We start from the raw sequence: 13,955 nt of genomic DNA, 5'->3' as shown, positions 1-13,955 counted from the left end.
TAAGCACTATGTACTTGAGCTACCACTTTCTTTGTTCAGAGATAGGTTTGAGGTAATATAACTCAACAAACATAGCAATGACATGAAAAACAGAAGTAGGTATTAAACTGATTATTTCTTTTTGTTTTGTAACCATCAGTTGCTGAACGAAAGTCTTCTCTGTTGGTGGACAGTAAAGAACGGATTGTCCTTTCTTTTTTGTTATAAGGGTGCATTCAGAGTGCTGGTGCTCTGACTGAATTCCAGCATGAGTAATTACATCCTACCATATCTAAATATCAATTAGACATGGTCTTTTTTTATTCATTTCCTGTTCCACATTGCTGGGTTGTGTTGCTGTGCTCTGCTGAACAGTAGCCACATTCACCCTTAAGTTGGCAACAATTTGGCAGACAAAGTGCTATCTTTATGTCTCAAGGATGATTCTCTGGATACTTCCACAGACACTGGTTTTGCTCTGGAGCAGCTTGAGCAGTGTTGCTTTGTCTTACAGATAAGTGTGTGTAAGGATTACATACAGTAACAACTATAAATATGAAGTGATTAATGATATTTGATGCTGTGGACTGTTGATGGATATAAAGCTGTATCTTGCGAGCCAGAGATTTAATTACTAGAATAATATAAAATTCACTACTAAAAAAAACCCTATAGTAGAGTTAGGATTTACTCTCTTGGGTTTTTTTCTTCAGTTCATCAGGATGAATTGTGAATGTGGACTTTCCACTTCAACTAATTTACAGAACATTAGCCTACCAGTATTTATACTGTGTGCAGTGGCGTGGTATCTGAGTTATAGCCAATAGTTTCACCAAGTGCTAATCAGTTATTCTTTTCATTGGATATTGTGCCGGATTTCTTTAAGGGCAGAACATAACATTCAGTGACAAAAAAAAAAAATCATTTATTTATGAGGGACATGGTTTAGAGCCCATGAGTAGTGAGGAAATCAAATTCTTTTCATTTACGTGCAAGCTCACTTCAGCAACTCAGCAGAATACAGTGCAGAAAGATGGGAACAGAGCTATTCCAGTTTGACTTTGATGGCATTGTGAAACAGCCTTCTAAACTCCAGGCGAAGCAAAAATTCAAGGTACCTGGTGCCTTGCAGTATTACGACTTTTATTTGCTGGGATGTGGCATGATACTACAGAGATGAAGAAAATAAGGAAGTTTCCAGATGTCTGTAAAGGAAGCTGGGTGTAATACTTAAGCGTCTCATGGTTTTGCTTTATCAGGACTTTAGTCCTTAACAGTAGTTTCTGTATATGACTCAGATTTGTTTTCTGCTGGTAAGTATCTGCCCAGCACCTTTCAAATGGTGCACCTATAGAACCCAGGACATGGGCCGATCCTAAGACCTACAGCATGAGCAGAAAATTGCTTAGGTATAGGAGACTGGCTTCAGCTTTTGAAATAAAGATGGGCGATGTTTGTGTAAACACTTGGTGTACCCCCTTGTTGGAGTGAGTAACCAAGGTGATCTGCAGTTTGATTAGCGCCTTGTTTTATAAAATTGCAACTTTGAAGTAACACTTTATGTCTGTGAAATCAGATAAAGGGTCACTGGCCTGCCCACTTTGGACGTGTTTCTGAGCTTAGACAGCACCAAACTTTCCCAAAAGATAGAATTGGATCCAACAAGTAATTGAGGTTACAGCTGAAGGCTGAGCTGTTTCTCAGGGAGTAAGACAAGCCTTGATCTTTTTTGCTCAGTGATCTTTTTGCTCAGTGATCTTTTAATGGGAAAAGAAACATACTTTCTTTTCCTGTCAGCTAATTTACATCCAGGATTCAAAAGAGGGAGTAGTGACTGGGTGACCTTGGCTTGCATAAAACGGAGCTTCAAACAGAGCTAAACTCTTTCTAGTGAGGCTGGCTGGTCTTTCAACAATATTCTTGTATTGCTTTGGGATACCCAGAGTCCCCAGGCACAGATTTATTCTGCACACTAATTGCAAATGCTTAGGGAAGGTGACAGTGTAAGAGATTTATAACTAATTGCAATGATTAAAGTGTTAACTCTGAAATACAATGTATACTTTTCCATGTTACTATCTAGTAAGCAAGATGAATCTGTGAACAAGAACTTCAGTGCACATCAGTCTTGTTGACTAAACACCATATATTGAGAGTTTGCTGTCATGTGAAGAAAATTACTTATTAGAATAATGGGTTTGAAAGTGGCATACTGGCTGGCATCTTTCAGATTAATATATTTGTTTCAGATAAATATTTCATATTATGGAATCCGGGCTAGGTGCGCTAATGGGGACAATCTACATGCAATCCATAGAGGCCCTTAATTTTGGATACCAACAAGAGATGTGCATGGCAGTTGTGGATGAATGTTTGTACACAGTCTGTATATATCTAATATTTCTGCTCGCCTAATTTACGCATTTGGAAACAAACCCATATATCATTTTCCTCTTTTTAGCAGAATTATAGTGACTTCTATACATATTTCTCAAATGCCACGTTAGCCCAATTGCACTGGAAAGACAGATCAGTATTCAATCTGTCAACAAAGAAGACTGATGTTGGTCATAAGTCCCCATTATCTGAAAGATTTGATGTGGACTTGAGTTGGGATACAGCTTTGATTAATGCTACTTAACTGCATCATTACCTGATGGCTCATTTGCATGTGGTATAATGGAGATCAAATTATGGTGAAAAGTGCTTATAAATGTGGGTGCTGATTGTGACACCACATTGAGAAACAAAGCCTCAACTCTGGGTGCTGTATTATTAGATGTACAGCACTGAGTCCAACTCTAACAGTGCAGCTATGAGTGACTCAAGGCTTGGAAACACACAGGCTGCACAGTGCTAGGCAAGAGGTTAGCTGTATAATACATGCCACCCCACTAAATCTACTTGATTAATGATGTACTAGCATTTTATTAGATTAATGTGCATCACCACGGCACAAGCACCCTCTAAAATTCTGTGTCCCGATTTCTCTGGTTATTGTTTTCTTACAAGTCACTACTTTTTGAGAACAGGTTGTGCTGTGTTATGCCTGGCTGACTTGTAAAATCCCATGACATATGAAGATCAGAGCTTATTATGCTTGAATATTTTTGTTCAGGCTGTAATGGAATAAAAGTATTTTAAGTAGGCGGGAGACACAGGCACACTCCAGGATGGCCAGAAGCGGGGTATTCCCACAAGGTTGTGGGAGAGCCCAGTCCTTGTACCTGCTATGCCTCACATGGAGCAGCATCCCAAACTCCAGGTGAGTATCTTTTTGCCTACAGTATGCCACTGGTTATCTTAGCTTCAATTCTAATGCAGCTTTCATTTCATCCCCGTCTTCCTCTGCTGACTGGACAGCAGTGCCCCTCAAGAGGCTATCACATATTCCTGTCTATGACACAGCTAGCCAGTACAACAGAAGGATGCTGACACACTTTACTGTTTAAATAAAACAAAAAAAAAAAGCCTGTGAATGTCCTAGTCCTAAAACTGCTTTATTTTACGTTGAAACTAAGTACCAAATACAACCCTTAAGACATGAATGAATGTGAATTCTCTTTGTCTAACTCTGTACTTAGCATATCCATTAACTGCAGTCCTTATCAGATTGTGCTTCTATGGCTAAAGCATGTGGCTGGAACCATTTCCGTTTTCAGTGAGAACCTCGGTTAACATGACACAATTCCCTTAAAAATGCAGACACATGCTCAGCAAATTTGATAAACTATGAGATTAATTTAGATTCACAAAGATGGCGAAGCAGACTAATCCTTCCTATGGAGGATAATGTTTAAACAAATTTATTTCATTCAATGAAACACCTGGGCAAGCTTATTTAATATAATCTTTGCATTTAATTATCTCTACTGAAGGGGCACTTGCCATATTTCAAAATATGATTATTTTCTTTCGTATTAATTATTTTAAGATCCTCAAAGGAAACCTGGAAAGAAATAAATAAGGAAAAAAAGGGCTCTTAATTAACCCGAGCCACCAGAAGTCATCTTTTTGGAATAGGAAAGCTAGGATTTGGGATTGCCAATAAATAGTACTTTAAAAATCAGATTCTTTACATGAATAATGAAGAATAGCTGTTAAAGCCTGAAAAGAATTGTGTATGATTGAATTGTCTCGGCATTGATATCCGAGAGGCACACTTGTACATTAAACTGTCTTGTGGAGAAAACACAAAAATGGAAAAAATAATTCTGTGAAGAACTCAATATGATCAAAATTACTGGCAGAAGTCAAGGAAGTGCAGAATTATGAGATACCCAGAGAACAGCACAGCCCAGAGTCAGAGTCTCAGTTCTATTTTTTTACTCTCCCTCTGCTCTTGTGAGGTTGGTGCAAAGCAAGCTGTTCTTTCTGGGAAAAATTTATTCCCCAATATATTTCTGGCAAGCAGTTTTGCCATGAGTATTCTCACTGCACAACACAACTACCCTTTTACTTGCCAGAGGGAATAATGTATCCAAAAGCAGAAGACCCTGTTGTCCCCCCCCACAACTGGAACTGCCATGCAAACAGGACTTGGATGTGTTTTTTCTAGATGGCAAATTACTACACTACGGCAACTTATGCATGAGTAACTAGATCACTGTTTTTTTTGCAGCATCAGTACTACATGAAAGGGTATTTGCAACATTGGTTTGCACGGGGTGAATTAACTGCATGTATGTATCATCTAAAACTTGCTTTGGTTGCTTAGGCATAAGAGGGGAACAGTGCCCATTTCAGGCAATTATTTAGTGTTGCACTTCTAGGGTTCTCTTGTTTAATCATTTAACACGTTATTTTGCTCCTTTAAAGGCTAAATACAGTCTTGCCAAGCATGTTACATGTGCCCTAACCTTTGTCGGAAGCCAGGCAGCGCCTAATGCTATCAGTAACAGCTTTGCCTTGTGTTCTGCTCCCTCTGGGAACCGTATGTCCCACGCTGTAGGTGTGAAAAAGGATCAAAGAAATTTTTCTGACAGAAGTACTTTAGCCATTTATTCTATCAGGCAGTTACCCACAGTTTAATTTCCAGTCAAAGTGAATGCAGTTACCAGATCACACTACTGCTTTGACTAGACAACAAATTAAGCAGTTTTGTGCCACTTGCAAAACTAATTCAAAGTCAACTCTTACTGTTGAAGACGGACTTGTTTTTTCTTTAGTTTTTCAGAAGGCATGAGGTTTATGCCACTTTTTTGTAGTTGCTTTCTATAGATGCTGGCCAATCAAACTCATCTGAAAAGATTCTCTTGGTGTCAGTCTTGCCATTGACGGTGTGTGCTTTCTTTGGGAAACATTTAAGATGATAGGAAATGTTTCTGAAAGGTAGGAAACATTGGGGGGGGGGATGTTTTCTGACCCTCTACACTTGTATTCTTGCAACTGAGGATATTTTCACAATTGAAGCGAAGTGTATTGCTATTTTGTCACAGAACTGTATTCAAGCCATTCCTGGAGACGGCACATTGGATGAGACAGCAGCAGGAAACCCACATTCCTCCTGTTTTCCCACCTGCAAAGTGGCAGTGAGTTCAGTACATCAGTCCTATCTTTCAGATCACCCTTTGAACACGATATTCAGATTTAAGTGAACAGAAATCAGAGAGCATGTAAGGTGCAAAGAGGGAGGTCGGCTGCTTATGTGGCAAGAGCTGTGCCATCTATAAACAGGCAGGAGGGCTGGCAGACAGTGGGGCCTGCTTTGAGGCTCCGTGCCAAGGCAGACCCCTCGACCTCCGTACACATCACCCCTGGTACATGGCTGCCCATGGGCTGCTCCCCTACCCGCGGCAGGCTCGGGGCCTGCAGACTGCCGGGGTCCGGGAGGGGCTTCCACCCTCCGTGACACGCCGCGGGGGGCGGCGAGGCGAGAGGGGGCCGGCGCTGAAGTGGGGGTGAGGAGGCGGAGGAGTGGGAAAGACCGTGAGGGGAAAAGCGAGGGGGGCGTGAGGGAGCGGGGGTGAAAGGGGAGCGAGCGCAGAGCAGGCGGGCGCGGGGAGAGGAGCGGGTGGCAGCGAGCTGCCCGAGCCAGCGGCTGCCGGGCCATGGCGCGGCGGGACGGCGGCTACGGCGGGACGGGGCTGCCCCGCCTGCTGCTGTGGCTGGCGCTATGGGGGCTGTGCCGCGGCGGCGACGCCGGCACCCGCTCCCTGCCCGCCCGCCAAGCGGCTCTGCCCTTCGGCGGGGGCCGGCCGGCGGCCTGCAGCCCGCGCTGCCAGCACGGGGGGGTCTGCCTCGGCAACGGCACCTGCCTCTGCTCCAAGGGGTACGAGGGCGAGCTCTGCCAGCACGGTAACGCACCGCGGGGCGGGCGACGGCGGGTTGTATGGGGTCACTGGGCCGGGGCCGCCGCGGGCGATGGTGGGAGAGGGGCTGTGGGGGCGAGATGAGAAGCGCCCCAGGCCGCTCCGGGAGCTGGCCCGCTGCTGTGGTGACTTGGTCCTTGGTGGTGGTCCCTGGGCACGCATCTTGGCCTGAGCAGGGCTGGGCACGAATACCTGTGTCAGGTATCTGACCGGGTACCTGATAGGTGTCTGAGCCTTCCCACAAGTAGTCTCTCAGAGAAGGTCTGAGGAGCTCGGATTTGGATCTAGTGTGGGAGGCTGGTGGCTGGATGGTGGGGAGGATGTAAATCAGGTGCAGTGGTGGAGGAAGAGGGGTAAAGATTCTCAGTTTCTGGTGAGGCAAGGCAATGACAGCGAGCTGATAGAGTGCAGCCAGGAGCCAGCTCCTTTATGAAGGCACACATGTAGTGATAGGGCAAGGGGTAAGGGGTTAAAACTTAAACAGGGGGAATTTAGATTGGATATAAGGAGGAAGTTCTTTCCTGTTAGGGTGGTGAGGCACTGGAATGGGTTGCCCAGGGAGGTTGTGAATGCTTCATCCCTGGCAGTGTTCAAGACCAGGCTGGACAGAGCCTTGGGTGACATGGTTTGGCGTGAGGTGTCCCTGCCTATGGCAGGGGGGTTGGAACTAGATGATCTTAAGGTCCTTTCCAACCCTAACTATTCTATGATTCTGTGATTCTATGTAGGTGAGTAGACCCAGCCATCAGAAATGGCTGTTTTGTCTGCAAGTAGTGTCTTACCACATGAACATTGGATAAACATCCACTTTCTGGACAGGCTTTGGCTTTGGTTTCCTTTTCTTACTTTTACTGTGTATGCTTAAACACTTCCCCAAGAAAGGAATGGTGCTTTTAGAGGCTGGCAGCTTTCTGAGCCTCAGCAATGTTGAAGTGGTAAACTGGGTGTGATTAGTGAGCATGGGACTAATTAAAAGATTAAAAATGTGTGTAGGAGGTAGGTTCTTTTCTGGGTCTCTTGTTTATTTAGAATATGTTGTAATGGCAAAAAATACTGGAATTTACTTCATATGTAATACCTGACCCACATAGTCAATTTGTACCTCCCATTTCCATGGTAGAAGATGTAAAGCTAGGGTGAACTGAAGTCTGTTCCTGTTGGCTTCCAAAGGGAGACAGTATTTTTGAAAATCACAGAATGGTTTGGGTTAGAAAAACCTTAGAGCTCATCCAGTTCCAACCCTTCTGCCATGGATGGGGACACCTTCCACTAGACCAAGTTGCTCAAAGTCCCGTCCAACCTGGCCTTCAACACTGTCAGGAATGGGGCAGGCACAGCTTCTCTGGGCAATCTGTTTCAGTGCCTCACCACCCTCACAGCAAAGAGCTTCTTCCTTATATCTAATCTAAATCTTCCCTCTTTCAGTAGTGCAATATGAAAAAGTAAACACTAGGGAAAGAGTTTTTATTTATACCCTGTTTAATATAATGTGCTGGATTTCTTATTCCTTTCTTCAGAAATTTAACTGCAGAACATTGTGGCTATTAATTGCTAAGAGTCACTCAATATCAGGAGTTCTTTTGCTTCACGTCTCGTGTGAAGAGATAATATAATTTGTACAATATTTGTTCTAGTTCTCAATGTCCTCCACTGAGTTTTTGCGTTTTGTTTTGTTTTATAACTCTGAAATGGGATGTTGAAAATTTCATTCAGCACTGTAACCATTCATGGAACATTGTTTTATTTAGAAGCTAAGGCTAGCAGGTGGTGACAAATGATGTGTCGCTAATGCACTGCATATTGGGGATGAATAGCTATGCTGTATGCACTGTTCCAAACAACTGTTGGATCCTAGACATTTTTTGGTTTAAGAGGGATGGGAAAGGTTGTTGGAGATTTAGATCTGATTTTGAGCTAGGGAGGTGAACTGTCTGGAATTGTTAAGGGAACTAATGAATGCTTGCTCTGATAAGGTCGTCAATGTAGAAATAAATTTGGATAAATGAAGCTTCATAGCCTGTTCTGTCAAGAGAACTGAACTGAAAACTATGTGAAATAACACAGAAACAGAGTTTTATTTAAGTTGCAAGCTCTGGTATGGCATTTCCAAAGAACTGAAAGCAGTTATGAAGAGCTGAGTGCTGAATGGTTCTTTCTTACATGTCTATGTATTTGCATGCAAATACTCTTCCTGCAGATACTAATGAGAAAAATCCTCTGTTCTTCAATTGGGTTGATTCAGAGTGCTAAAAGTGTATGAGGGCAAAGTCAGTGTGGTTATTCATGGCTTGTCTTTTCCCTTGCCTCTGTTTCAGCATTCTCACCCATCCAGAAAATATAAAGCAATGCAGTGTAGAGAACTCATCTCACACCTGCAGTTAATCCAGATAAGACTCTCAAACACATGGGTTTCTAAAAGTTGTGTGTGAATAAACAAATGATTTCTCAAACACCAGGGCTGATTCAAAAAATGATTTATGAATAGCAAGGAGATCTATAGTATATGTAATTTATTTGCAATCTGACTGGACTTACCCAGAATTTAGCAAAATGAAGATTTTTATTTGTGCCTTATTCAACCTGTCCAAGATGTCAGCAATGATCATCACAGAATCTGTGATGATCATAGATGTTTTATGATAAAGCTTACATTTATCTCAGATGATTTCTAGACAAACACTGTATGTCTCCAAAGGGGAAGCTGAGGCAAAAAAAAAAGAGGGTGGAGTAGAAGGAAATGCTGGCTTCTAGAGACATTTTAGAGAAGGGGTATGAGGAAATGAGCATGTAGTTTTTTCTGGAGACACTTGCAGGAATCCAGTAAAGAGTGAAGTATAAGAATCAGAAGATGCTCCTTAAGTTGCAGCATTTTTAATTAAATAATTTCTTCTTATCACCTCTTTTGATAACTGAATTCAAGAAATGACAGGTGAGAAAAGCTTTTTTGGTAGTCCAGCTGTGTTCCTGCTTAATATGGCTTTTTCTTCTGACCGTCTTCTATGTCATCCAAAAGCTTCCTTAGTTTTGAGTGTTTAAAAGCTTAAAATGGTGGAATGCTGTCCATAAGAGAAACTGTTTCAAATCATGTAGAATACGCAGAGCAAATATATCTTAGGAAATGTGAAGACAAACTGAGTACTCGGAGACTAAAATAATGTGAATTTCTTATGTACTGAAGCAGTAACTTTGGTAAGCCTCATCAATATTTACCTAAGCTTTGGCTTTTTTCTCTCTCTTACAGCAACATGTTACCCAAAATGCAAAAATGGTGGGGAGTGCCTTAGACCTGGAAAATGCAGATGTCCACCTGGCTATGGGGGTAGATACTGTCATAAAGGTGAGAAAGAGCCAACAAGGGGTAGCTTGGAAAGATAAGGAGTTTGAAATCAGACAACATGAATTTGGGACGACTCAGCCTGTGATTCTGTGGTCCAATTTGTCCTTGAATATCGGACTGATGCCTGCTTTCCTCTAGTCTTCAGGCACTTCTCCCAGTCACCATGATCAATCATATGCAGTCAGTATTAAACACATTAGCTTACAATGTATGACAAAGAAATATGCAGGCAAGCTCTGAAGAGCTTTGCTAGCTGTGCTGGAGTTGACTTGCGTGTCCTTGTATGTTCAGCATTTGTGCCAAATATCCTTTAGCTGAAATCATGCTCAAAACTTGTGAAAGATACTTTTTCCTACCAAGTATCAGGCAGACATCCCAACTGTCTGTCATTATAATGAAGGATACTTGTTTCTCTTCAATACAGTGAATGTGGTGTATACATTTACATTCAAGCTTATGAAAAGATGCATTTGCTTGTACAGAACAGTAATTATGCCATATTTCAAAGACGGTGCACACCACAGTTGATACCAATCATATGTGTGGCATAAATAACACTTCATTAATGAGGTCTTCAGGGCTTTGATGTGTAGAACAAATCTGGAATGAAGAGGCTGACTTAGCTGACCTTTGGGAAGGCACCAGTCAACTTGAGTATGTTTATAGGTTCATTTGTCAAAGTAATATCCCCTTCTTTTCTTCCTCTTGTTATGTATAGGTCCTGTCAGGTAAGGAAATATGTGAATCCTTGGTCATATGTTACTGGCTTACCAGCTGTGATTTGGCAAGATTAATAAGAACATGCATGCTAGTAGCTACTGTGGTGTAGGTGATGAACAGTTGGTTCACAGCTGGGGAAGGAGAAGAAGTGTGCCATAGCAACAAGTATGTTTGTTCATTGGTACTCTCAGGCTAAATGCTCAACAAGCTTTTAAGTGAATCCTTAATTTTAACTGCATTTTGAATTGGCATTTGCAGATGTGGCTCTGTCATCCTCACTCCTTACAGAACTGTGCCTTGCTCATAATAGTTGAAAGTTTAGTCTTTGCATATGTAGTAAAATAAGTAGTTGATGGCAGACCAACTGTTTAAAGGTAATTATTTGAAGTCCTATGCTGCTTCTGAAATGCACTGTGTATGTATGCTGTTCTTTTGCAGTAAGCTGTGAAGGAGGCTGTCAGAATGGTGGGGAATGCATCTCTGTCAATGGAGTTGTGAAGTGCCTTTGTGCTTCTGGTTGGACAGGATCAAGATGCCAAGAAGGTGGGTATCTGCATTCATGGAAATATTTATATTGATTGAAAATATAACTGCAGTAACAAAAACATTTTATAAGTATTAAGAGGCTTGTAACTATGGAAATGGCATTGCATTATTACAGAAATGAAGGACATTCATTATTGGTACATGCTCACGTAAAATTACATCAAATTATTTTACATTAAAGCATACATCTGTTAATATTTAAACCAAAATTTTTAACACAGTACATAAGTTTGTGGGTTTTTTTTCTCCTTCTATGGTCCTGAAAATGCCTTTAGAGTTATACCAGTTGAGTATCTGGCCTGGAAGAAAATGTGTTTGCTATTTTAATTTGTATCATCCTGAATCTTTCATTCTGTCAGGATTCTTTTATACCAGTTTTATAAATCCTGCTGACTTGCCCATTCTTTTCTTCTAGCAATTTGTCCTCAAGGTTGTCGGAATAATGGAGCTTGTGTGGCTCCTGGGATTTGTAGCTGTCCAGCTGGATGGGTTGGTGGAGCATGTCACTTAGGTAAATGACTTCTGACATTTTTCATTTATCTTTTTCTGTACTTGTTTGATTTACCAGTGTAGGGTTCAGATGTTCAGTGCTTAACAAAGCTGCTAGGAAAGTATCTTCAGAATAGTAAATGAGAGCTGCTTCTGCACACTAGGGAGCTTACAAGTACCCATAAAGAGTAGATGGCTTTCCAGAAGATATCTTTGAAAGCCTTCTTTTTGCAGAAGAAAGCGTTTTGGACAGAAAGACAGTAATTCACCACTTTGAATTCAGATTCAGATTTTAGGTGTGAACAAATTCATTAGTTGGTATGTCTTGTCATTATTTCTGAAATATTTTCTGTAAGCCAAGACCCCAGTATAAAGAACTGAAAATGGTCATTGCAGAAACACTGTCACTACTGATGTAGGTTAGAAGCTTCATTAAATTTTATGGACATGGAAGACTGAAACTTGTTTCTCACTTTGAGGATTAGTTGGCAGAACCAACTGCAGGTGCTCTTAAAAGAGGAAGCTGGCTATAATCAGGATTAGTACTGGCTGACACTCTTGCTGAAAAACCACTTGCGTTTTCCCAAATTCTGCTTCACAAAAGCAGATGATGATTATAAAAACTTTAATCTACCTTTCCCGGGCAGGGCTTTCTGTACATATATCAGAACTGCCCTGATGCTAAAGGTACTAATCCCGAGACTGTAAAAATGGAAGTTTTTTGGTTTGCTCTCTGTGAGACTGAGAGAAAGCTCAATGAAACACTGCTTTTAAACTGGATTTCATGGGTGCAGAGTCTCTAGATGAAGTCCTCTGCATTTCAATTTTTTGTGTGCCTGTGGGAATCCAAAGCAGCTTAGTTGTTCTGCAATATATCTTATGTATATAGTCAAGTAAGGATTAACAAATAATATTTTAGGATTCCCATTTGACCAGCAAAATGCCTATCTTTCATATTCATCAGCGTATTGAGGTAGAGAGTGATACTAAAAGGTAAGTATAGATGATGCAAAGAATTTTTACAAAATGCTAAACTCTATTCCCCGCACCAACACTAATGGTAGAAGTATTCAAATTCTTCATGTCAAAACTATCACTGTTCCTGAGCTAAGTAGGTCTGCAACCAGTTTGGCTTCTGTTGGTGCAGGTGCTCATAAGCAAATTGCAGACCCTGGCGTATTAACTGGTGTTAGGGGATAGCTGTTAACTGAACTAGTTGGGGACAACTAAAGCTGTGCCTCCTTAGTCCTCCCCTGCCCTTCCTGTGGGGGAACAGAAGGGTAGCGTGTGAGCAAAAGCTAGGATATGGCAACTGTTTCCTCATGGATGTGGATCCAAGAACCAGCTTGAGTAAGTTTCAGCAGGAATTTTTATTGTTGCCTCACTTTCATGGAGGCATCCATCTCAAAAATAGCCTGTGCTGTAAAGAACAACAGAAATGATAGCATTTTAAAAGGGGAATGGAGCATGAATAAGGGTAGACGTACTGTGGCTGTATTCCAGTGAGGGCCACGATGCCATAACTTGAGAGGCATTGCTTTTCAGTTCTTCCATTATGCTTTTATTTATACTGTCCCAGTGCGGTCACTAGGGAACAATTCTACTAGCACAGTGAGACAGAGAAGAAAAATGATCCTGTTGTGCTGAGACATACTGTGTATCTGGTGTCTCATTGCAGCTGTATGTAAACTACCTTGTCAACATGGAGGAAAATGCATAGCTCCTAATGTGTGCAGATGCCGACTGCCCTACTCTGGTCTACAATGTACAAAGAAAAGGAAGGAATGAAGCAACTTCCGCAAAGATAAGCTGTGTTTTCTTCATGTAACTCTTCACACAGAGATGAAGTCTGCTGCAGTGGGAGACCTTAGAACAAACATGGTAATTAACTGATTTCAGATAGCTCTTTGTCTTCAGTATATTAAGTAAATGCTTTTCTGTATGAAAGAAAAGTACTGCTGATTGTATCAAAGCTGTTATAAGTATCCAGGTGTGTGTAGTGTATGGCACATGTTTTTTTCTGTTCTCAATTTTCCTTCGTAAGCAGAAGTATTATGTCTTGGTTGATAAAACTGACCTTGAAATAAAATTTACTCTTCAAATAAAGTACTTCAGAATAGATCTATGTTCTTTCCTATTTTTTTCCCCTTTGACCAGAATTATTGTGTTACATTAGTGATATGTTTTTAAAAAGCCCATGAAACAAAACTGCCTTCAGATTATCAGAAGTGGATGTTAGTTCAAGTACCTTCAATTTACCTTCAATAAGATTACAGAGTTGCAAGAGGAAAGTTGCAGAGTTCGCATCTTTCTGGAACATCAGCAAAGTGCAAAGCATCTTATTAAAACTCCGGTTATCACTTTATGTATGCTTCCTGCCCCTCCCCTCAATCTGATTTGGATCTTGATCAGTTAAGCAGTATTAGAAAAACAAAACACAGTACTTGTGCAGACAGTTCTACTGTTACTTTATAAAAGCTTAATTTGATACATGAAGAAAGTCTTTATCTTGACTGCTTCTACAATCATATTATCTGATCATCTCTCAACTTCCAGTTATTTCTTTTCCTCAT

The 13,955-nt window shown here is 41.2% G+C and overlaps 1 protein-coding gene across 1 annotated transcript; it reads left to right on the top strand.

The window, feature by feature from the left end:
• The first annotated feature begins 5,930 nt into the window (after positions 1-5,930).
• Positions 5,931-13,501, top strand: LOC134156763 (wnt inhibitory factor 1-like). The gene is made up of 5 exons (XM_062605094.1): positions 5,931-6,276; positions 9,532-9,627; positions 10,786-10,890; positions 11,309-11,404; positions 13,061-13,501. The coding sequence occupies exons 1-5, from the start codon at positions 6,030-6,032 to the stop codon at positions 13,168-13,170; spliced, it is 654 nt and encodes a 217-aa protein (XP_062461078.1). The 5' UTR covers positions 5,931-6,029; the 3' UTR covers positions 13,171-13,501.
• Positions 13,502-13,955: the final 454 nt, after the last annotated feature.

Source organism: Pezoporus occidentalis, unplaced genomic scaffold (genome assembly GCF_034315485.1).
Source record: "Pezoporus occidentalis ecotype Australia unplaced genomic scaffold, CSIRO_AGI_Poc_V1 ctg9, whole genome shotgun sequence".
NCBI classification, from domain to species: Eukaryota; Metazoa; Chordata; class Aves; order Psittaciformes; family Psittacidae; genus Pezoporus; species Pezoporus occidentalis.
This window is presented reverse-complemented; position numbering and strand designations above follow the sequence as displayed.

Coding starts and splice junctions, on each gene's coding strand:
- LOC134156763 (XM_062605094.1), top strand. CDS start 6,030: ATGGCGCGGCGGGACGGCGGCTACGGCGGGACGGGGCTGCCCCGCCTG. Junction 6,277..9,531: donor GGGCGAGCTCTGCCAGCACG/GTAACGCACCGC, acceptor TCTCTCTTACAG/CAACATGTTACCCAAAATGC. Junction 11,405..13,060: donor TGGTGGAGCATGTCACTTAG/GTAAATGACTTC, acceptor GTCTCATTGCAG/CTGTATGTAAACTACCTTGT.